The sequence below is a fragment of the Syngnathus leptorhynchus genome, chromosome 17, assembly GCF_054491065.1.
Source record: "Syngnathus leptorhynchus isolate UIUO chromosome 17, UIUO_Slep, whole genome shotgun sequence".
Classification (NCBI taxonomy): domain Eukaryota; kingdom Metazoa; phylum Chordata; class Actinopteri; order Syngnathiformes; family Syngnathidae; genus Syngnathus; species Syngnathus leptorhynchus.
Window position 1 is genome coordinate 3,986,622 of NC_141211.1, and position 22,608 is coordinate 4,009,229.

A 22,608-nucleotide genomic window follows, 5' to 3' on the forward strand; every position below is an offset into this window, starting at 1 on the left:
TCTTAAGTGAAAGTAAAAAGTGCCACACCCGCCCTCACCCCCACTTCCTGATTGGCTGTTTGATCCGTGACGTCACTCGGACACTCCATTAGGTACACCGCCATTTTCAGGTGTACCTAATAACACTCAATAAAAACATAGTTATCCTTGAAATATAACGTCAAGTATGTTATTTTATTTATTTGTGTGTTTGTGTGTGTGTGTTTCATTAGGTAAAAATCATAGTCACAACTTAACTGAAAGTGAAAAAGCGACCCCCTCACCCCCACCTCCTGATTGGCTGTTTTGTCTGTGACACTTCATTAGGAACACTATTTTTACACAATAATGCATCTGTGTGCACACGCCTGAGGATCAGCGTCAAGGCGCCATCAAGGCCGCCATCTTGTCCGGAGTGAAGATCTCGATCCAGTAGCCGTCGGGATCTTGAATGAAGGCCAGCCCTTTCCTCTTCCCTGCCAATGAATCACAACTGCAACTGTTATCAAGCTCACAAACTTCCGTTTCAAAAATCCCTTGAATTGACGAGTGTCCAAAACAATCCTGTTTTACCAGAATGTGGCTTCTTGATGAAGGTGACGCCCAGAGATTGAAACAAGTGACAAGCAATGCCAACGTCGGGTACAGCGATGCCAATGTGACCTTAAAAAAAAAAAAAAAGTTAAAATGTCAAATTCAATTGCAAATATGAATGAATGAAAGAGTGGCTGCACTTCTCACCAAAGCCGATGGGGTCGCTGTTTCCATTGTGGTAAGTCAAGCTGGCGTCCGACTCTGAGCCCCAGTTACTGGTACATGCGCGCGCACACACAAATAAATACAATAACATACTTGACGTTACATTCCATGGATAACTATGTCTAAGTAAATTAAGTTTTTATTGTCTGATAACCTTCCTGTGTGCATGCATGTTAAAAAAAAATGGTAACATCATAAATCTTCAATATGAAGTGTTTACACACTGGGTAAGCTCCAAGGTAGCTCGGCGGGAAAACGTCCAAGCTGTCCTCTCCCGGATATCGGTAGGAATATCGGCCTTGTTCTCGAAGCCCAGGAAGTAAAGGCTGAAGTGTACCGACGGGAAGTCAATCTTCTGCAGCAATCTGACAGACAACCAAACAAACACGCAGTCACACTTTGTAAGGTGGCGTGGGAGTTGCGAGGCCTCCGATGGCCGGTCGGCACTGACGTCATTCCGAGGATTCGTGTGTAGAAGTCAAGGGAGCGAGCGGGATCTTTGACCCTCAGCATGGTCTGCTGCATCATGTAGTCCTAAAGCCAGCAAGGACACGCTCCCATGACATCACCTTCTCATTAGCATAAGCCTCGTACCTGGCGAGCCTAAAAATACGCCGGACGATCCGTGACCTTGGTGGCGGGGTCTCCGTCCTTACAGGCATCCGCCACCGCTTCTTCCGACAAACCTCCTCTGTCCATGGCGCGAAGACTCCGTCAGAAGCAGCCGCTTAACCCGTAGCTGATCAGCCAGCTCGGATTTCCGCTTGCGGGAACTTCGGCAAAGTATCACGAGGCCTTTTTCGAAGTTGGCTTTGGAGCCTCGGCGTCGGCCGGAACGTCTTTCCCAGGACGACGAGCGGCGTGTGCGAGACTCACTGTAAGAAGCGCGCCCAAAGGCGTTGCGTAGGTGCGCCCAAACAGGAATGTGGCTGCGTGTGTCAACATGTGGCGTCTATGTTACAGGTACTGGAAGCAATCATTCTTTAATGGCTTTTACAGTACACTTATTTAATTCCCTTGCATGTGGGAATATGTATGAAGAATGAGTAGACTCATCTATTACAAGTGCTGCTGTTGGCCACAGCTCACATGTTCCCCCTGATCGACATCAACAGAAAATTCATTCCATTTTTATCCCAATGATTGTTTTTGACTGTTTGGAAGGGTGAAGGATGACAAAACTGTAGGAAATGTTCATCAAATTAAATTTGTTGATCACTGTCTGTCTATACTAAAATTAAGAGGAAAAACATAAGGACAACAACAACAACAAAAAAGCCACCCTAAAAACGAATTCAAACTATAATTTTCAACGCTGAATCTAAAAGTAGCAACGTACAAACACCAGCTGCAGTTTATAAAAAGAAAACAGTTGAAGTCTGTTTGGGACACTTTCACTTCTCTTACTGCACACGGCACCCAAGCAGGCGAGCATGCGCGCGCGCACACACACACACACACACACACACACACACACACACACACACACACACACACAATTAGTGATCCGTCGAGCAACTAACATCATGTTGCCGTCACTGACATGACTGACCGATAAAGTTTTGTAAATCGTGATGATGAATTTTGAACAGCCCTGACACACACACACACACAATCACCAACACTCATGCACTCACACAAATGCACCCCCCCCCTTCCGCCCATGTTTCTATTTCCATCCCGCTGGTGTGTGATGTTTGTGTGTTATTCTTGTTCGCTCACAGCATCTGTCGACGCACCCCCCCCACACTCCTATACGCACACCTATGATGTTGGATTTGCTCTCATTAAATCGGATTCAAATTAAAAGAGACACTCAGGGAAGTTTTCGCCCTTTCATTTGTCCTCATTGTTATTCCCACGTACGTGTGTGTGTGTCACCTCATTAGGTGTCAAACAGAAAAGCACAAGTAGAGTCTACGTGTAGGTGCGTTTGTTTGGTTGATACCCTAACCCTCATCATCATTGGGAGGAGGAGGCAAAAAACATTCTTCCCGGGAAGAGAAACGCTCAAGCGCGAGAGAACGATGTTGTGAGCTAGCGTTCTCACATCCGACATTGCTCTTAAGTGACTATTCGGTGAGTGCGTGTGCGTGCGTAGCTTTGGAGTGTCATCACTGATGGATTTGATCAGTTTGAAGTCGAGCACGCCGCGTGCATTGTCCTACAAATAGGAAATCCGGCAGCTAACGGAGTCTCACATGGAAATAGTTTCTCTTTGATGAGTCCAAATCGACGCCAATCATCTCATAATATAGCTCTTCTGTCCACTCAAGTGTGCTAAAAGCAAACGTGAGCGTGTAAAAAAAGCAACACTTTTCATTTGGCTGACTGGTTTGAACATTTGCATACATTCAACTTGCAAAGTCGCGCATTTCGCTTGAGGCGCGACAATAGCAACGGCGTCACTGTGACAAACTGATGGCGGATGAGACGATAAAAGAATCGAGCTAAGACATCCATTAGCTAATGGATCACTTCGCTCACGCGCACATCTTCGATGCTGTCAAGTAGACGCCGTTAGCGCAATTTCTGCATCGGATGCCATTTGACAGTGTACCTAATGAAGTGTCCACTGAGGAGAATCATGCAAACTTGTGATTAAGCTGAAATGAGACAGAAAGCAGAAGTAAAACAGAAATAAAATCAACAAAATGACGCGGTGCCAAAATCGCAGACGGAAAAGTTTAATTCAATGTCACAAAAGTTTGCTTCATTTACACTCCAAAGTGAAAAAAAAGAATAGAAAAGCTTTTTTTTGTTGTCTTCCACCCACAACAAAGCAAGAGAATGAACACCAAGAAGCAAAATTTCCCTTTCATGCACAAATCATGGTGTCAAATCCAAGTGCGTGTTACAAGGCTGCTGTCGCTAAGATGGCACAGCATCACAGAGGCACCAAAATGGAGAGTGCAAAGGAAGACAAAAAGGTGACTCAAACGCACATCGGCTTGACACTGGAGAGGCGGGGCTTCCTGGGACGGCCGCCGCAAGCAAGAGGAAGACAAAAAGCACTTTTAGGAGCGACGCAAGAAAAAGGGTTTCCAAAATTGGGACACAAATGATTTCCTGAAAGATTGGTGAGGACGCAGATGAAAACAGGAAATGAGGTCAGGAGAAAAGGCGGGACCTACTTTAACTGAACGCCAGCCCTTGAAGCGCGCCCGATGAGAACTTCACGGGCTCCGCAAAGTTGCTGTCTGTGCAAAAACAAAGGAATACATGGAGACATGTAAAAACAAATGTAAACACCTGACGACGTCCTGGTGGTCGGTTAGTGTCATTGCATCACCTTGCAGGCCGCTACCGTTGCTACAAGATGGCGGCGGCGGCGACGACGACTGAGGTCTGACTACCGGCGCAAAGGCTGACTTCTGCTTGACGGCGGCCGACACCAACGTGGCAGGCGAGAATGAGAACACGCCCACCGCTGCTGACGACGCCGAACAGTTGGCGGGCAAAGACGTTAACGACGCCATCGTGGGGCTGGAAGGGACCACTGCACGCACGCACACTATTAGCATTGACGGAAAACGTCGAGGGCAGGAGATCCGCACTCACCGGCGTAAGGCGAGTTGGCGGCCGATGCGTTGATGAAGGTAGGCGACGCTCCAAGGTTGCTAACAGCAGCGTTGCTGATATACGCGTGCGGCGATGGCGTGCGTGCGTGCGAGTAGCCGGCATGCAGCGGCGTGGAGCTGGCAGATGCGTACGCATTACCGCCGCCAGGTCGGACGAAACCTGAGGGAGGTTTAGGATTAGGGGGAAAGGACCAGTGGCGGGTGGGATTTGGAAATATACCCACCCCGATCGGTCTGCGAGGGCTCCGTCACGTTGACGCATCGCTGCCCGGCGAATGAGCTCACACCTGTTGCGTCATTGTGGGCGGTGCCAGACAGATGGGCGTGGCCCCGCGGAACGCTGTACAGAGCTTCCGCAATGTTTGCCGCTCGCCTCGCCGACGCTTCCTGCACAAATCACGTTGACATCGATACAGGTAAGGTCGACATAGATGTGACATGACATCGCCCATGTCAAAACAGGTCACGTGACTTCAGGACAATCCCAAATGATGTCCCGTGACCCAGGTGTGCCCCCAACTAGCTAGACGTGAGCTGACCTGGTCGCTGTGCGGCAGGGCGTAGAGCGCCTCCAGCAGATCGGCCGCTCGCTTCAGGATTACCTCCTGGAGTTTAAAAAAAAAGATTTTCATTAGTTGGTAGCTGGCGAGACGCACCTTTTTTTTTTTCCCGTTGTCATGATGTCATTCCACACATGCTAACAGATGAGCTCATTTGATCGCTTTTCTTGAAACGAAGCCATGACCTCAACATCCAACATGACATCATCACTGGGAGTCAAGTCACATCAGGGGGCAGGGCACGTGTGTTTTTGCGTGTGCGGAGTGTGTCCGTGTCTAAACGAGTGTGTGGATGCACGCTTAAAACATATGCGGATGGAAATATTCATTGAGCAATTCTTCAATCATCTGTTTGCTGTTAATCCTCTCATACGGCCCGCTGCCCCCCTCGCGTGCACCTTTGGCAGGTTGTCAGTGTCTCCGGGGTGGCGTGGGATGACCTTCTGTAGTCTTTGGAAGCCATAATCGATGGTGGGCTCATTGAGAGCTTCGCAGGGGACACATTAAAAGACAATTCAATAAGATTCAAAGAGATGATGGGGCTATTTTTTATTTTTTTATACCCGTGTAGATGAAGCGTCCCGGCGTGGCCTTGCAGAATTGTTTGGATTTGTAGGCCAGCGTGACCTCCACCACGCCGGGGATGTGTCGCGACGGCGTCTGGACGCGGATGGCGTGCGGCGTGATCAGCTGCAAGAGGAAGGCAAGAAACGGAAGGATGGTATTTGCATTTTCTCCACTGATAATGAGCCTTACCTCACTCCATACCGTCGCTGATCCGAAGATGACCTGCAGGCCGTCAAAGAAGTTTTCACCGATGACGATGACCGTAGCACCCCCGCTGGTCCAACCCTCTCCGGGGCTGATGGCACGGATGCACGGTGAGGCCCCTACTCCGCACACACAGCGTTACATACATTGTGTGTGCGTGTGTGTGAGATGAGCCAGATGGACGGACAGGAATCACCTGATAGGATTAACCCATCAACCATCTGCTGCTCATGATACACACACACACACACACACAGCATTTGTGTTGTGTAGCGTAGTGTCATGCGTTACCATGGAGGAGGTACGACGGCGTGGCGACGGCCGGCTGGAGCCTCCGGGCTTGGCGGCCATGTTTGGAGTTGTTGTGGACAAACATGTTGTCGGACACGGAAAGCACGTGACCGTCCACGCTCACTGTGGTGGACACTACCACCTGGCAAAGGGCAATTGAGGGATTTGTTACTCAGATTCAGCAATTTTTTTTTTTTTTAAGACTGTGGAACTTTTTGGCGTTGCTTTCTTCTTCCACCTCACGACTCCAATACTAGTGGAAAAAAAACTAAGCAAAGTAGAAGAGGCACCAAATCTGACACCCATAAGACACGCACATGTGTATGCGCATGCGTGTTTTTGCGGTGGTACGGCGCCGCGCCGGTGAAGGGTCCGGCCCTTAATGATCTCCCACAGAAACAGAGCTGTCTTCGCTGGTTTCACTACAATAGCTGCACAATTAGGCACACGCGCGCCGTTGCGCTCACACGCCGCCGCTGCTGTCAGACACCCGCACACACGCCGGCAAGCGGAGTCAAGCGTTCTCGCTCGCTCTCTCTCTCTCTCTCTCTCCGACGCCGTGCAACAGCTTCGTTAAAGAAAAGCGTGAAAGGAACATCATCCTTTTTCTCACTTCCTGTCAGTGTGTATGGAAAAGACTACTACCTGGAACCTCCTCATGTCTCGCGGGTTGCCGGCGTTTTTCAGGCAGTTCTGGTTGCACTTCAGGAAAAACTTGAGGAAGAACCTATCCAGACACACGACAAGATGACAAAACACAAGAAAAGGGCTTCTCGTCAAATGTCAAATATTCGGCAGCATGCGAAAGCGAAACGGGAACGAAAGACATTGTTTCCTTTTGCCAAATCGAACGGTGCACCTTCGAGGGGGAAGTTGGTCGCGTTAACTTGATCGTGTTCAAATGCGATTTTTTGGGGGGGGTAGTTGCGGTGGTAGGAAAATACTCGCATCCTCGGGTGGCGTCAAGTTGCTCCTTTTTGTTCACGGGGAGCTGATCTGCGAAGCCTTATTTGCATCTTGTCACGTCTCACGGCTTCCTGGTGTTACTTGGCAAGCGTTTTTAGAGACATCATTGCGCGATTTCCTCTCGGAGGTTCAACTGGCGCGGAGCGAGAACAAAGCGGAGGTAAGTCGGCCGGCGTGGCAGGCGGCCGCGTCAAAGCGAGCGTTAACGAGCTCGGGCCGACCGGGAACACGAAGCGCCGCCATTCGGCCTGGCTAATTACGATGACCTCTGCTACCCGGGTGACAGCCTATCACGGCGTAAGACAGCCACACTGACCTCCTGTGACCTCTCCCCTGTCCGGTCCTCCTTGCACACATTCCAAGTTTGCAGCGTCTTGCAAGACAACAAAATGTCTTTGCCAGATCAAGTAAAAAAAAAAAAAAAAGTGAGAATGCCATTTGTAAACATAACACGGCCACGCGTATGGACTGAGCAATAGAAACCGATTTGTGAAAAAAATGGAAAATTCACCAAAATCTGATCGTACATTTAGCATAACCCCAACACACAGGCACACCATTTTTTTTTCCTTTCATCCTCTCATCGGCTTCATTTCTAAGCCGCCCCCCCCCCCCTCACAATTGACCCTATCTGGCCTCAACTATCGGGTGCACACACACACACACACACACACACACACACACACAGCGCATAAATGGATGGCATGGGTGTGCAGTCGTTAAGAAGCCTCCAATTAAAGCAGGCAATTATAAAAGCTTCAATGACTGTGTGTGTGTGTGGGGTGGGGGGGCAACACTCAGCCAACCTGACATGTTCCAATGATAACATGGCCTTTGACCTTTGTTACTCTCAGAATAACACACACACGGATGCAGAGACGGGTTTTGTCCAAGTGTCTACGGTCAGCAAGCAAGCACAGATCTTCATCCAGATTTTGATTTTGGAGTCTCACAAAGGGAAGGGGTGTGGGAGGGGAACTTCCTGGGGAATTCCATGAGCTTTCACTCTATGTGTGCATGCCCGTTGTATTCCCAAAAGACTCACTAGGCTGTCGCTGAGCTAAGAATAACCACGTTAACCCAAACTAAAACACTTAGCCAGCAAGCAGAGTTGTTGGCAGGTGCTTCCTAAATTGGGAAGCCCTCTGATTGGTCTCTATGCTTCGGCTCCCTGGATTGGTCGCCAGTCACGGTAATTGTGAGCAGTTGACTCAAGCTTCTCTGTCGCACGGGACCCAGCCCGGATTAAAATGTGCTGACAGGTCGCTTTTATAGAGGTGACTTGACCTTTGCATGGCCGCTAAATGAGAGCACATGTCAAGCCACCGTCCTGTCTCACACGCACATAAAACATAATCATCCATTAAAATGCAGCTTCACAATCTTCATCGTGGAGGTGTGTGTGTGTGTGTGTATATGTGCGTGTGTGTAAAACAAAGGCGGAAAAGATGAAGAGATCATTTAATAGAGTCCCTCCTCCTCCAACTCCTCCGCCAAATGATTGACAGCCCCCTCGCCTCCCCCCCTTCCCTAATGCAGCTCTTTGATTGACAGACCCCCCCCCCCTCCCCCATGGTGGTTTTATCCCGGGAAACAAAGCAAAGCTTCTCGTCCTCCGGTGCACACCTTTCCATACGCTGACTTCAAATCCTCATCTTGCTCTCTATCCTCCCCCTCAACTTCCTCCTCCTTGTCTTCATCTTCTTCCTCATCTTCATCTTCCTCGCCGTCATCCTGCTTTTAGCGCGTGAGAAGCGAGCGCGGCGCCGCATGTGTGCTCATCTTCCCCTTCCGAGTTTCCTGTAGTCTTTTCCTTGGGTCGCGACCCCTCTTAACCCCAACCAACTAAACCTCGCAAGATATGTTACACACACGCACACACCAACAGTGACAAATGCACAGGTCACACACATACAGAGTGACATCACTGATGAGCTCAGCATGCTTTAGCTGTGTGTTGACTAAGTTCCTCAACATGACTAACTGCACGGGTGCCTCGAACACACACTTTTCTTCTTTTTCAAACTTTTGCCTTGAATGGAAAGTTTCACTTTCACATGCACGTGTGTGGCCCAGTTAATCCGTCTCGCTCGGGGTTAATCAAAGGTCAACGAGATGCAACATATCCTATCACACGCCTGCTTGACTGCTAAAGAGTCTCATGCACTCTATGTGTGTGTGTGTGTGTGTGTCTGTCTGTCTGTGTTTACATGTGACAAGTGTGTGCATGAGTGTGTGCGTGTACGTTGCAATGCGAATCCGTGAATGGCCAGTGACAGGAAGTCTCCCACGGTATCCACGGTAACCTTGACATTCCATCTCTGCCACCTACCCTGACATCTCCCATCATGCTCTCTGGTTTTACACACTCACTCACATGCACACTGCTTATTTTATTTTTATTTTTTTTTAACTTCAAGCACAGCAAATTCAGTTTTTTCTTACTGGTGACCCATTTTACTGGGATAATGGGGGCGTGCGAGTGTGTGTGACATAGACGTGTGTTTTTTTGCCGTGCGTGCATGTATGCATGACTAGTGTGTATGTTTGTGTAGTGTGTTGCATGTAAGAATCACTTTCAATTTCAAGAAGCCAACGCAGATGTCAGAGCACACGCAAAGGTGCCACACGCATGCGCACACGCTTTAGCGTACCTGTCGATGATGACGGGGTCTGAGGGCGTCTCGTTGCGATTGCCGCAGCTCTTCTTGTCGCAGCAGCGGCTGAAAAGAGACAAAACAGCTGTTAATGTGCATACATGAAAGGAGCGAGCGTTGGCTGTCGCAGACAGAAATAGAGTTGTGGTGGAGATGCTTTCGCTTGACACTGTCAGCGCACTTTTCCGTCAGACTTTTATCACACCTCACACACACACAGATGGAGTGGATGTGAAAGTAGGAGTTGTTGTTAGGGCTCTAACTACTGTGACAAATGGTTCTGACCTGCACATGATTTCATGCGTGAGCAACACCCGACACATCTCGGGGTTCTTGTCTTGGCCCTCATAGACAATGGGCTGCGAAGAACCACAAGCACCTGTCAAGCTCAACCTCTATTATATCTTTAAGCTATTTGCTTTTTTTAGCGTGAATAATTAAAAACCAAAAAAGCTGTTCTTTAAAATGTCGCTGGGACACGACCACATATCTCACAAGCAGAGGAACTCACCTGTTTGCTGGCGGAGTCAATGAGTCGGACGTAAAAATCTTGCTCTGTTCTGATACCTGCACGGGAGCAACACAAAGTTTTTTTCCTCATTATTTTCACAACACGCATATAGTTGCAATTCACATTTCATAACATCACATGCAAAAAGACCCCCCCCACACACACACACACACTGCACTGTATATAAAAGTGAGCGACTGACCGCTGGTGTAGAGCAGCTGGAGTCTGTAGTGTATGCCGTTGTTGGTCTTCTCGCCCGCACTTTCCTGCACATGCACACCTTCTAAATGACGGAACAAGCAAAGAAATCCAAAGGGAAAACAAATGTGCGATGAATCCTACCTTGTCCTTCTCGATGAAGTCGATAAAGTTGGTCCTCTCCACTTCCACGGGCTGTCCTTGGCGGTCATAAAGAGCCACGACGAAGTGAAAGAAGTTGGACTTACGCAGGTTGGAGGGTGGCTGCTTCTCGAAGTGCGCCCGACCCACTGCAACACCGCTGCACGCGGACACCCGGCCCAGCCAGTCCAAATCGCATAACACAAACACAAAAGATCACAATGGACAAGGACTGAAACATGACTACGTGCAGAGTTGTGCGTCATTGTTGTTGTTGTTTTTCTCCTGGACGCAAACTTAGTGTTGCTCATCCCAACAGAGCTCATCCAAATAGAGGATCCTGACCTCTGCGCGGCGGTGTTGGCGTCCAGCAGGCCGCCGCTGCCCCCCTGCGGACACCCCAGCATCCACCCCCGAGCTGCGTTCATGCCCGCCACTTGGACCATATTGCCCAGCGGAGGCTCCTCCTTCAGGCTGCTGCCGAACATGCGCGCACCTTAAACAGCTGCGCTCGCTGACCGGCTCGGACCCGAACCGCCACTTGGTCGCGCTAATGGCTCCCAACCAAGGAGGGCGGAGCCTTTTCCTGCTTCACGTAGCAAAACACGTGGCCTCAAAAGTAATCACCGTGTCCTCTTCATCACGGGAGGGATGTTCCGTTCCTCAAGGTTCCCCTTGAACTTCTCTTGCGAGAATGGTGATGAAGAGTTAGATGGGAGGTACCGCTAATGGGAGAGGGGGGGGGGGAGGCAGCACTCGTGGCCACGCCTCTTCAACACAACCCGGCTAGATTTATTCTATTACTATTTGCAGGGGCCCACCAAACGCGCATAGAACTAATCAAATACCTTTTAATACCTCGGCATGTTTTAATTCGTATCAATCAGCATTTTTTTTTTTGGGGGGGGGGTTACCTGGCCACTAGCCCCACTGGGATCAGAGTTGCATTTTGTCGACTTGAAACTCCGGGTTCCCTGGAGACCCCACCCATATGCCAAGAGCCAAAGATGACATCTGCTCCCATGTTAGTCACCGCTTGGACATTGACAACACACACACATGCACGCAAACATGACCCTTTCATTAGGGAGGATTCAATACAAATATGCTGGTGAGCTAGAAATGCCCGTCAGTATGATTCAATAATGTCCTGCAAACTCCATGCAGCATTGTTACATTAAAAACTCTTGGACAGTGTGACTAAAGCTTTGGTCGGATGCCAAAGTACTTTTTTAAATTTCAACGAAATAAGGTGTTGGATTCTAAAGTTAAAACCTAAAAAAGCTGTCAACCAACAGAAATCTAGTATAAAAAAAAAAAGAAATTTTTAAGAACGGTCCAGTCGTCTTTCGAAGTGACTTGGAAACTCACCTGAAGATGAGCCTGCAGCACTACCGTGTGGCCGACCTGTCAAGTTGCATCTTATTGACGTCACACATCAGAACGCCACAGCATGATGGGAGATGAAGTCATCTGATTCTGTAGGCAGGAGGTCACGTGACACCAATCGCATCAAGCTTGGACTTGAGAGCGTTTCACAATGAACATGAATGAGTTGGAGTTAGCATTCATCGTTTATTTACATCGACAGTTGTCCTCTTACTTTTGGCGCACCTTCTTATTGTAAAAATCACAAGTGCATACTGGCAGTCAGCTCTGACTTCATCCTCATTTGAGTCCTTCACAAATTTGAGCGCAGAGCAAAGTTTACATTTCATATCTTGAAAGAAAAAAAAGAAAGAAAAAAAAAAGACTTACAGGTGTTCATCATACATAGCTCATTGAGCACGTATTCATTTTGAACCCCGCTAACACTGTGTGAAGGTAACGGGCGCCGTCTGCGTCCTGCTGCTCCCACTCCTGACAGTGGAGTGATCAAACCAGCTGGGGGGGTAGGGGACGCGTCATACGTGCCAAGTTGGGGGGGGGGGGGGGGCAAAGATAAAGTCACAGTTGTATAAATGACATCAGTGCAAACTGTCGCCGTGTCCACGCCCAGAACAAAATGGTGTTGGCGGTTTTGAGAACATCAGGGAAGTAAGATGCTTAAGATGTTTTGGTCACCGTGCAGGCGTTTACGCTCAAGCATGCGTCATCGTTGTCAACATCATCAAAATCTCATGCTCGCCATTGGCCAGTCAGGAAACGGGCAAAATATTGCCGATGCGGTGGCCGCGTGCGCAATCACCTGCTCATTCCCGACTCCCCGATCAGTGACGGGATTTCCAATAGAGGACTTCACGAACTATCTCAGTCCACTACATCAAAAAGTTATGGCGAACAGACCAGGCGGATGCTTTTGAGAGCTGGGAACACGCATGTTCAAATGGCAACGACATCACCTGTTAAGTCATTCGACGTCTTTGTGTGAGGCGCCGAGTCAGGATCATGCGATAGGATGCTGGGTTTGGCTGAGGCTCCGCCCACAGGTTTGGCACCTCCTTCCAAACGGGAAGCCGAAGGGGGCGTGTCAGAGGATGCACAAGACTGAGACGGAGCTCCTTCATCCTCCGCCTTCTCCTCTGCGACTTCTTCCTGTCTCGGACACGCGTGACTGGCCGGTACCGCGTCAGCTGCCGCTTGGCTCTTGAGTTGCGCGTGACAGAGAGGACACGTCTCTTGCACATACAGCCACTTCTTCAGACAGCCCGCATGGAAGAAATGGCTGCAGGGCGTGATGACAGCACTGCTCAGGTCCTGAAGGAATAAATCCACACACACGGCCACAAGCAGACGTTACATGTCAATGAACCACACCGACACGTCACCAACGGGTGGGTGCTGGCAACGCGGACGTGAAGACAAGGCGGGTGTGTGTGACCTGGTAGCAGATGGCACAGATGTCGTTGTGTCGTTGCAGCTGCGCCGGGCTGGCGGTGGGGAGGCTCTTGATCTTGTTGACGGCGTCGCGGCGCAGCAAGAAGCTCTGCCAGCCCAGCTGTGCCCGCAGCCACACGTTATAGTAGGAGTGCACCAGGATGATGGTGCCGCCCATCACGCTCCACTCGCCAAACACAGTCTCCGACACGCCGTAGCACACCACGCACACCGCCACCTGATGGACACGCGTCGCTGTGACACGCGCACACTGCCATACGTGCGTTCGTTCGCTCGTGCATGCGGGTGCATACCAAAAACTCCAGCAGCCTGTATGTCCCGTTGACGTAGTAGATGACCTCATCCATGTTCTCCACCGGAGCCTTGCGGAACTCCTCCACCATGAAAAGCACGTAGATAAGCAGAGTGCCCAGCACCTGAAAGCAAACGCACACTCTGACACCGGTTTGACACTTAGAGCCCACACTCCCACGATCGCAAATATATAACAATCCCAAAACACACACACACATTCACTCACATTCACTCACATTCACTCACATTCACTCACATTCACACACACACACACTCACACACACACACACACACACACACACACACACACACACACACACACACACACACACACACACACACACACACGTGTCACTCACACACACACACACATGCCTGCCCCGCCAACCTGCAGTGACGTGAGGATGGAGGACGAGATGATGATGAGGAGCCAGAAGTCCATGTGGAAGAACTGACAGATCATGTAAGCCATGTAGGCCGGGAAGACCAGCAGGAAGAGGCACAGCGACACAGCTCGGAAGTGCTTCCACAAGCTCCTGGCGGGAAGCGCGACAAGGACGGCGGCTGAAGCGCAGAATGACAGGCAACCAAGTGTGCAGGCGGCGCGCGGGACCCCGTACCTGTCCCTGGAGGCTCCCAAAGCCAGAACGATGGGGTCGGCGATCTCCAGCATGGACTGCAGGATGGAGGCCACCACGATGAACAGGATGATGGACAGCAGAAAAGCCCGGTGGATCACCTGCAGCTCAATCAGGCCCGTCTGGACGGCCAGGATCAGCAGAGTGATGCCCTCCGTCATGCCCCTGTGCATGTGCACAAACAGTCTGGGGGGTGTGAGGGGGACTGAAAAGTGTACATAACTGATGTGTGAAAGGTGAAGTATCCCACCTGTGCATGGTGTTATCGTTGATGAAGGCCCGGTAGCCCTGCAGGTAAAACTTGCAGAGCGTGAGGACACCCAGCGCGATGAAAGAGACCGTGAAGACCAGGCCCAGTAGTGAGTAGGGCGTACTGCAGCACTCGGCCACGCTGCACAGGGGTCATACACACGCAATACACAGGTCACACGCATGCTTCGGCCGCAACTCAGCCCGCTGTGGCACGCACCTGGTGAGAAAGAGGAAGAGCAGCCTCTCCCTGGAGGTGGGCTGGTCCCGGGTACTGAAGTAGGAGTAGATCTGCAAGGCGAAGAGCAACAGCCAGAAGCACATGAAGAGCACGGGCAGGACCAATTGGTTCCACAAGGACATGCCCAGAGCCAGAAGACCGTACACCTCCACCACCTGGACACGCAAGCCCAAGACAAACTTAGCCCAATCGTGGCTCACATCCATTAGGGTACGGCGTGGCCGCTGGACACCGGTCGCCGACTTGCCTGAGCCAGCTCGCGGTAGGCCGTTTTGGCCAGGTTGTATGGCACCAGCAGGTTGGACGCCAGGAAGTAGATGACCTCCAGGCCCGTGAAGATCATGGAGAACTTGTTGATGAACACGATGGTCTCCATGGGCACCAGGCACAGCCGGGCCACCAGGGGAAGCAGGTGGGCGGAGAACAGCCAGATGCGTTTGGTCTGCATCACGCATGAGCACAGCGTGCACACCACCAGCTGACCTGAGAACAGCAGGCGCCGCACATAACTGTTATTCTGCGGCCTATTTTGAAGCAGATTAAAAAAAAAAATGAAATCCCGGACATATATGCTCAACAAAAGCGTGTCACTCTCCGTCACGTGCAGCTAAACAAGATATAAAGCACAAGAGGATGGCGCAAGTCAATGGACATCGCTCGCTCTCACCCACGAGTGCCGTGGTGAATCGGTTCATGGAGAGCGGTTCCAGGTACACGGCGCCCTCGTGGCCTGACTCCAGCTCGCTGCGCACGTAATCCCTGACCACAACACAAAATAGATGCGTTCCAGTCCCGTCTCATGTCTGTTCCCGGTGTGTGCATGTACCTGGACACCTGGTGGCCAGCAAAGAGCAGCAGAGCAGTGAGCACGTAGAGGTAAAGCTTGACCAGGTGCTGACGAGGCAGCGTGAGCAGCACCAGGCTAAGGATGTAACCTGTAACACACACATGCACACGTCAGATGCATTTGTGAGTGTGTGTGCACAGGCATAAAGTAGCAGTAACTACTTGAATGTGCGTGATACTGACCCACGTAGTGCAGGTAGAGTGCCAGGTACTTGTACTGGAAGAGGGGGTTGTTGGACAGGCTGGAGCGCTGGATCTTCTGGAAGAATGAGCTCACGTCCCAGCGGTACAGCACATCCAGCAGCATGATGCTAGGCACCCGCAGGCCCACATTCAGCACCGCCTCCACGCGCTCCTTCACAGCCATGGCCGCCCCCGATGGCGGGCGCGGCGCACCACTAGGATGGGACGATCTGGCAGGTGACGCTGTGGCATAACAACAAGGCTTGCATTACTGTCAGGAACATTTGTCGAGCATAACTGTGAGCGTCTGTTCTGGCTTTGGCGAGATCACACATCATGCAAAACTTGTGCCTAAAAATTGGCAGTGCAACAAAATCTGAATGTGAAGGGTGCTCTGTGTTGACATTATTGGAGCATACCACACACACACAAAAAATATGATCTGTTACAGATTTTATTTATGTTGAATATATTAAGGTGTAGGATTTGAAAAAAAATCGCCCAGACAAGAACAAATCAAGGATTAAAATATTGCGCTAAAACTCCTTACGTGTAACAGGCCTGAATGTTACCATCCCAGCGTCAAAATGCTGATGCTGATGTGGTGTTACCTAATAGTCAAGTGCCGATGCTGCTTGCGTAACATCACCGCGGTCGTCCGCTGTATTTTGATCACTTAATCCGAGTACTTGGACACAAATAGTTTAAGTAAACGGGCTGTGACACTTTCACGGCGGATGAACAGTGACCGGCGCCGATGCCTATATGAACTCGAGTAACCTCTCCGTCTGTCTGTCTGTTTCCGACGCTTCATTGGCATTCATTGAAGAAACCAAACAAGAATTCATTTGACTCGCTGAAACGCCATTTTACAACAAGTCTCTCATGTAATTTAATCACTAATGCACACCAACACTGACTACTTCAGCGAGCAGCCGTCAGCAGGCACGGAGTCTACAAATCTTGCTAACAGCTAGAAAAGCGTAGCCGCTAACTAGCTAGCGCATCAAAGACTGTGACGTCACACAAACAAGTCACACCTCTACTTCGAGAAAGTCCCAAATATAAAACAAGTATCCTGAAGCTCATAAACGCCTAGTAGCTTTAGCGGCACATTTATTTCGGCAACATAACTTGGGCCTCGCTTGTTTTGTGTCAGCTTGGCCGGCTAGCACGTCGCTTGACCTGTTCAAAATGGCGGAGAAGGTCCAACTTACGCGCGATGGCCGCCGTCGGGGTTTTGAGTGCGCGTTGGATCCCCGCCGAGGGCACGGAACATTTTAGCCGGGCCAAGCCCGAACCGAGCCACGTAGAGATCACAGGAGGCGGCCGAGCCACGCGTCTCCAGCATCTCGCCCACACGCCATTCTAGTACGTAGGCGGCAGGCAGATAGCCAGCTAGCAAGTAGCCGAGCGGCTCAAACGCGAGCCTGTAGTGCGCACTCCGCGCATGCGCAGTCGCTGCCAGGCTCCTGCAATGACTTCCTTTTCCTTCCCCATGAGGCTCGCCAACTCTCGACTGTGGAACCCCTTTGACACATACGAAAAAACATTACCGCATTAAAAAAATCAGTAGGAATGACAGATGCAAATGGGCGTGTTGGATATGAGCAATTTTAATTAAATTTGACCAGAGAATATTTTACAAAATACTTGGGCCAAATACAAGTGATCATATGGGAATGGTGGCAGATAGAGTGCCACAAGAATTGGTATGAATATTGATTTAGCTCGTTAAATGATGTTTTAACAGTAAATTTTACAATAGATGCCACTGCCACAAGCATAGTGCTGAAATGTATTCACACACAAGCGGAAATTCGAACATCCGGAGGGTATTAGGATGTCACTTGTGAGAGCGTCGATGTTGCCATGACGATCGGGCTTTGCCATTACGTCACTACCGGCTGAAGGCGGCGCGCCAGGAAAAAGCTCTTTGCTGTCTTTTTGAGCTCCCTTTCACGCTTGCATCGTCGATACTTGAATGAAAGATACCCAGCGATTGGACTCCCTGCCGGCTGTTTGGACCGCGTCTCATGTTAGCATTACGTGCTAACTCGCTCCGCCAGGTAAATCCTGACGTTCAGTACACCGGTAAGTGCGCGCGCTCGCGTGCTTGTTCACGCGGCTAATGTTAGCGGTTAGCCGCCCGGTTAGCTCGCCGGGTTGGCTAGCCAGTTAGCCGCCTTGGCTAAAAACATCAACAAGACCGCCTGGGTCTCATTTCACCTTGTGCTTTTGCAGCGCGTGTGTGCGTGCGTCTGAGCCATGTCCGTGTCCGTGATCATCAAATGGGGGGGCCAGGAGTACGCCATCACGTCCCTGTGCGAGGACGACACCGTCATGGACCTCAAGCAGTCCATCAAGACCTTGACAGGCGTGCTACCTGAGAGGCAGAAGCTGCTCGGGCTCAAGGTCAAAGGTGAACGAACTGTCGAGGTTCCCAATTTGTGTTCTCATCTTCACGTCCGGTTCTTGCCTTGGCCTTGTGACATCAGGAAAAGCAGCGGAGGACCAAGTGAAGTTGGGCTCCCTCAAGTTGAAACCCAACACCAAGATCATGATGATGGGCACCAGCGAGGAGGGCCTGGTAGGACTGTATTTTCCATTATCCTTTCCTCTTCTGTTTCGTTTTCTTCTTCTCAGTCTTCTCCCTCTCTGAGTTTTTCTCAGTTTTTCCTTTCTCCATCATTCTTCTCAACTCTTATGTCTCCTACTTGTGCCATTCTGACTTGTGCAGGAGGAGGTCTTGGCCCCGCCCCCCGAGAACGACGACGTGGTCAACGACTTTGACATCGAGGAGGAGGTCATCGAAGTGGAAAACAGGTCAGACGCATGAATGATCCCTTCCAGCTTCTGATAACTTCATTACGTGACGTGAAAGCATGATTAATATTGTCGCAAGACATGTCATGTGGTCAGAAATCCAAATAACACGATACTGTCACGTGCTTGCAGAGAGGAGAACCTGGCAAAGATTGCTCGTCGTGTTAAAGATTACAAGGTGGAGGAGATGAATTCCCCCAGGGAAGGGAAAAGACTTCTGGTCCTGGACGTGGACTACACTTTGTTTGGTGAGTGCCATGTGCATGGGTTTGTGTGTGTGTGTGTGTGTGTGTGTTTACACGTATGTGTGTGCGTATGTGTGTAGATCACAAGTCGTTTGCAGAGACTGGTCAGGAGCTGATGAGGCCTTACCTTCATGAGTTCCTGACGTCAGCCTACGAAGATTACGACATCGTCATCTGGTGTACGTATGACCTTAGCATGACATCACCCCGATGAGTCGACGTCATCATTCTGCGTGTTTGTTTCCTTGCAGCCGCCACCAGTATGAAGTGGATCGATGCCAAAATGAAGGTCAGTCACCTTAATGGCCGAGACACCCGTGTGACTTCTTTCAGCCAATCAGAGCAGACACATGGCTATAAGAGGACACAGCAAGGCATGACAAAGGGCGGTGTGTGTGTGTGTTTGTGTCAGGAGCTGGGTGTGACTGACAACCCCAATTACAAGATCACCTTTATGCTGGACAGCGCCGCCATGATCACCGTGCACACACCCAAAAGAGGCGTCGTCGAGGTGAGGCAATTGTCCCTAAAAGTATCGGCCGTGTCCACGTTTGTGATGCTACCGATACGTCGGCACAGGTGAAGCCGCTGGGCGTGATCTGGGGAAAGTACGAGCGCTTCTATAGCCGCAAGAACACCATCATGTTTGACGACATCGGACGCAATTTCCTGATGAACCCGCAAAACGGACTGAAGGTAGCATTCGCTTTCCATGGCCATCAAGTGATGTCAGAACTATCGCGAGCGCTGACACGCGCGTGTTTGCAGATCCGACCGTTCATGAAGGCGCACATGAATCGCGAGAAGGACCGGGAGCTCCAAAAGCTGAGCGAATACCTGAAGGAGATTGCCGCAATGGATGACTTTACCACACTTAACCACAAACACTGGGAGAGGTAACACCAGCGCACCCTCATGTGTTGCTTGCATCTACTCTTTATATGTGATCAAATTTGATATCATATGGTGAAAAATTCGTATGTTTGTGTGTAGGTACCTGTCCAAGAGGCAGCAACACTGAGACCACCACGAAGACCTCATCACGACACCACACTGGAAGATGACTCATCCTGCGGCCAAACTCCACCCATTACGCACTGGCACTGTGCGCAAGCAATCCTAACCCTACAATACAGTGGCAAAACAAATACGACACAACAAACGCAGGAATCCAATGCAACGACGCTCCACACGCAATGCAGCGCCAAAAACGACAACGCAACAGCGACAATAACAAAGCAACACCTTGTAGCAACAGAAGCAGGAAAAAAAAAAAAAAAAACTGCCGATACAGCAAATGCGTCACGTCATGGAAACAACTGGAGGAATGTGTGTGCGTGTGTGTAAATAGGATATTCATAAAAAAAAAACATTTTTTGTACCCATACTTGTGCTTCATTTCATTTATGTCTTCATTGATAAAGAAGTCAAAAGGTCAGCTAGTTTGTGTGTGACTATGGATCAGAGAAATCTCGTACAGAGGAGCTTTGGCTCAAAGAAAGCAAGCAAGACAGGACAAGTTGCAGAAGAATAGAAAGAAAAAAATGGCTTTTAATTAAAAAAGTTGGCTTCTCTCAATGAAAATATGTTGAGTCATCATCTTGAAACTTTTCGTGTGTGCTACTCACACGATTGTACAGTCAAGTGAAATGAAAAGCCATTCCAGTCCAGCATTCTTTTGTTTTTTGTCATGAAGAGCTATCCCATGTGCTAGCCCAAGCGTTATCCCAATCTTGTCAAGGCAACAACACAAATGTGATTGGTCTTTCTTGTGATCATGCCTGACATAGTGACAAGCAAGGTATTGTGTTCCTTACCAGCCAGCAAAGCATCCAAAATGTTGCCCCGGCCACCTTTAAGCGTCCACGGGAGAAGGCGGGTGTTGCGTTTCCCGACTGGGGGTGTGTGGTGGAGGCACCTCCGCCAGCGGCTGGCTGATAATGACTTGCACGACGTAATCCCGCGAGATGTTGATCTGCTCCAATCGCAGCCTGTCGGTGAGCGGGCGGCCTGAGAAGAACCAGCGCTGGGCGGCGGCGTCCACGCCTTCCTGCGCGTGCAGGCGCCGCTTCATGGCGCCCACCGTGTCGCTCGAGCGCACACGCAGGCGCAGGTCGCGGCCTGTGGAGAGGCGCAGACGCAGCTGCCGCTCGCCACCGCCGTCGTCGTCACCCTCTACCGATGCCTCAGCCCCGGCAGAGTCTCGGTCGGAGGCGTCTGGTTCGTCGGAGTGTTCCTCGATCATGTTGACGGGTGGCGTCAGGCAGTAGACAGGCAGCTGGTAGCGGTTCCCCAGCTCATCGTAGCATTCGCTCAACAAGCCTGCGATGAGGAACATTGACCCAAAAATGCAGTTTTCCATCATTTCACTGAATTCTAAATCAAAATGTCTTAGTTTTTGTGAGCTATAATCTAACCTTGGTCCAAAACAAGGGCAAAAAAGGCGGACATGCAGGTTTACTTGACTGACCGTGCGGCAGCGTGATGCTGGCGCCATCCAGGATGGCTTGGGCCAGCTGGTGGTCTCGGCTCTCAAAGGCGCCGGCGGCCGCCCTCAGCGCGTCCCAGATCTCCTTGCGGCCTTCAAAGGCAGGCGCCGTATCCCAGAATTCGTCGCGCTTGCTGCGCAGCTGGCCTTCCGTCATGGGGTAGTCGCTCTTCCATTTGGGACGCTCGCGCTTGAGCAGCTGGTTCCGCCCCAGAGCCACTGACGGCAACAAAGATCGACATTCCTGAATTAGACAGCCCATCAGTGCAGACGTCTGGTCGTGTTTGTCGACATCTTCCTACTTGGATTTCTGTGCACTCAGCTAACAAAAGTAAAAGTTCAGGAAACAAAGCAAAAAGGAATACACCCAAATTGTCTATCAACTATGTGCTTTGAGACTTTTTTTGACTTGAATAAACAACGTGGTAACTTTTGTTCTGATAATGACTGGAACTAAACAGAGACAAAAAATGTCACTTGAGGATTCTGATGACAATACAGATGTCTCATTTCAAATGCAAGGGGGAGAGAAAAAAAAAACATCCGGAAAATAAATTCAAGCCATTCAGAAGAATCGACTTTAAAAAAAAAACAGTAACCGAGTACTTGCTAACTTGTCACCACTTGAGACATTTCCATCATGTCAAGTGCGGCAACATTCACGACATTTCCATGATAAAACTTCCAAATCCATATACCAACTCTTCGAAGCACGCCGACGCTGGAAAACGAGCGACAATAAAATAAAAGACGTAGCAGTTAGCTAGCTAGGAGCTAGCATGCTAACTTAGCATCCTTGTCAGACTCACATGGTACGTGAACAAAGGCGTACGATCGTCTAAAAATGCTATATTCTGCCACTTTAATGACATATTAGGTCCGGAACTCCTCTGTTTTCCTCACCCGGGAGGAGACGAAATCGTAGGCAGAGCCCAGTCGGACCTTACCCGGTGCCAAAGCGACACCTGGCCGCGGCCCCCGCGAGGCGCCAGGAGAGAGGAAAGGAAGGAAGGACCGTTACCTCCTGTTCCGTCAGAGTTGTCGTTCAAGCTGCCCGAGGAGTCATGCTGGCTCCCCACACAGCCACCCATGGGTGGTTCGGTTCGGCGGCCCGACCCGGGTAGCTCGCCGCCTCCTCCGCCCCGCCGCAGCGCTGCGTCGCGTCGCCTAGACCTCCCCCCATCACCCCCACCCCAGCAGACATCTCTCCTACCTCGCTTGCATCCCTGCAGTGGCGTCCTTTACTTCTCCCTCGCGTCTTTCTTAATTTCTGTCATTCTTGTGTTTTCCACCCATGCTTACTTCCTCACTTTACCACCACCTTGCTTTTCCCCTCGCTTTCCTCC

At 50.3% G+C, this 22,608-nt stretch overlaps 5 protein-coding genes across 15 annotated transcripts; 1 reads left to right on the plus strand and 4 right to left on the minus strand.

Annotated features, from left to right (window-relative positions):
* Positions 1–160: 160 nt before the first annotated feature.
* On the minus strand, positions 161–1,635 carry LOC147043184 (lactoylglutathione lyase-like). 2 transcript variants are annotated; one of them, XM_085935811.1, is made up of 6 exons: positions 1,369–1,635; positions 1,190–1,272; positions 963–1,103; positions 721–788; positions 553–642; positions 161–472 (listed from the first exon to the last, which is right to left on the minus strand). In XM_085935811.1, exons 1-6 carry the CDS (start codon positions 1,435–1,437, stop codon positions 372–374), a joined length of 552 nt encoding a protein of 183 aa, XP_085791937.1. In that variant the 5' UTR covers positions 1,438–1,635; the 3' UTR covers positions 161–371. The 2 variants fall into 2 exon arrangements, with proteins under 2 accessions (XP_085791937.1, XP_085791938.1); XM_085935812.1 differs by having other exon boundaries at positions 161–455; positions 1,369–1,630.
* A 1,769-nt stretch (positions 1,636–3,404) lies between these two features.
* Positions 3,405–11,916, minus strand: LOC147043185 (transcription factor COE1-like). Of its 4 annotated transcripts, XM_085936276.1 has the most exons (17): positions 10,760–11,287; positions 10,418–10,574; positions 10,278–10,341; positions 10,076–10,131; positions 9,850–9,923; positions 9,562–9,630; positions 6,587–6,668; positions 5,942–6,083; positions 5,636–5,769; positions 5,443–5,569; positions 5,278–5,366; positions 4,859–4,924; positions 4,544–4,706; positions 4,300–4,479; positions 4,031–4,237; positions 3,873–3,938; positions 3,405–3,713 (listed from the first exon to the last, which is right to left on the minus strand). In XM_085936276.1, the coding sequence occupies exons 1-16, from the start codon at positions 10,900–10,902 to the stop codon at positions 3,874–3,876; spliced, it is 1,818 nt and encodes a 605-aa protein (XP_085792402.1). In that variant the 5' UTR covers positions 10,903–11,287; the 3' UTR covers positions 3,405–3,713; position 3,873. The 4 variants fall into 4 exon arrangements, with proteins under 4 accessions (XP_085792402.1, XP_085792403.1, XP_085792405.1 ...); XM_085936277.1 differs by lacking the exons at positions 9,850–9,923; positions 10,760–11,287 and adding an exon at positions 11,786–11,916; XM_085936279.1 differs by lacking the exon at positions 9,850–9,923 and having other exon boundaries at positions 10,760–10,879.
* A 53-nt stretch (positions 11,917–11,969) lies between these two features.
* LOC147043186 (RING finger protein 145-like) lies at positions 11,970–17,173 on the minus strand. Of its 3 annotated transcripts, none has more exons than XM_085936275.1 (12): positions 16,921–17,173; positions 15,704–15,946; positions 15,501–15,609; positions 15,342–15,433; positions 14,922–15,157; positions 14,654–14,724; positions 14,435–14,575; positions 14,167–14,370; positions 13,935–14,082; positions 13,546–13,668; positions 13,236–13,469; positions 11,970–13,111 (listed from the first exon to the last, which is right to left on the minus strand). In XM_085936275.1, the coding sequence occupies exons 2-12, from the start codon at positions 15,885–15,887 to the stop codon at positions 12,737–12,739; spliced, it is 1,917 nt and encodes a 638-aa protein (XP_085792401.1). In that variant the 5' UTR covers positions 15,888–15,946; positions 16,921–17,173; the 3' UTR covers positions 11,970–12,736. The 3 variants fall into 3 exon arrangements, with proteins under 3 accessions (XP_085792401.1, XP_085792399.1, XP_085792400.1); XM_085936273.1 differs by having other exon boundaries at positions 14,654–14,829; positions 16,921–17,171; XM_085936274.1 differs by having other exon boundaries at positions 14,167–14,349; positions 14,654–14,829; positions 16,921–17,168.
* Positions 17,174–17,570: 397 nt separating this feature from the next.
* On the plus strand, positions 17,571–20,161 carry ublcp1 (ubiquitin-like domain containing CTD phosphatase 1). Of its 2 annotated transcripts, none has more exons than XM_085936283.1 (11): positions 17,571–17,797; positions 17,948–18,125; positions 18,202–18,293; positions 18,444–18,529; positions 18,662–18,777; positions 18,855–18,953; positions 19,026–19,063; positions 19,187–19,285; positions 19,354–19,470; positions 19,543–19,670; positions 19,768–20,161. In XM_085936283.1, exons 2-11 carry the CDS (start codon positions 17,972–17,974, stop codon positions 19,793–19,795), a joined length of 957 nt encoding a protein of 318 aa, XP_085792409.1. In that variant the 5' UTR covers positions 17,571–17,797; positions 17,948–17,971; the 3' UTR covers positions 19,796–20,161. The 2 variants fall into 2 exon arrangements, with proteins under 2 accessions (XP_085792409.1, XP_085792410.1); XM_085936284.1 differs by having other exon boundaries at positions 17,571–17,772.
* A 138-nt stretch (positions 20,162–20,299) lies between these two features.
* ubtd2 (ubiquitin domain containing 2) lies at positions 20,300–22,426 on the minus strand. Of its 4 annotated transcripts, none has more exons than XM_085936285.1 (3): positions 22,284–22,426; positions 21,245–21,481; positions 20,300–21,096 (listed from the first exon to the last, which is right to left on the minus strand). In XM_085936285.1, the coding sequence occupies exons 1-3, from the start codon at positions 22,351–22,353 to the stop codon at positions 20,630–20,632; spliced, it is 774 nt and encodes a 257-aa protein (XP_085792411.1). In that variant the 5' UTR covers positions 22,354–22,426; the 3' UTR covers positions 20,300–20,629. The 4 variants fall into 4 exon arrangements, with proteins under 4 accessions (XP_085792411.1, XP_085792412.1, XP_085792414.1 ...); XM_085936286.1 differs by having other exon boundaries at positions 22,166–22,303; XM_085936288.1 differs by having other exon boundaries at positions 22,210–22,300.
* Positions 22,427–22,608: the final 182 nt, after the last annotated feature.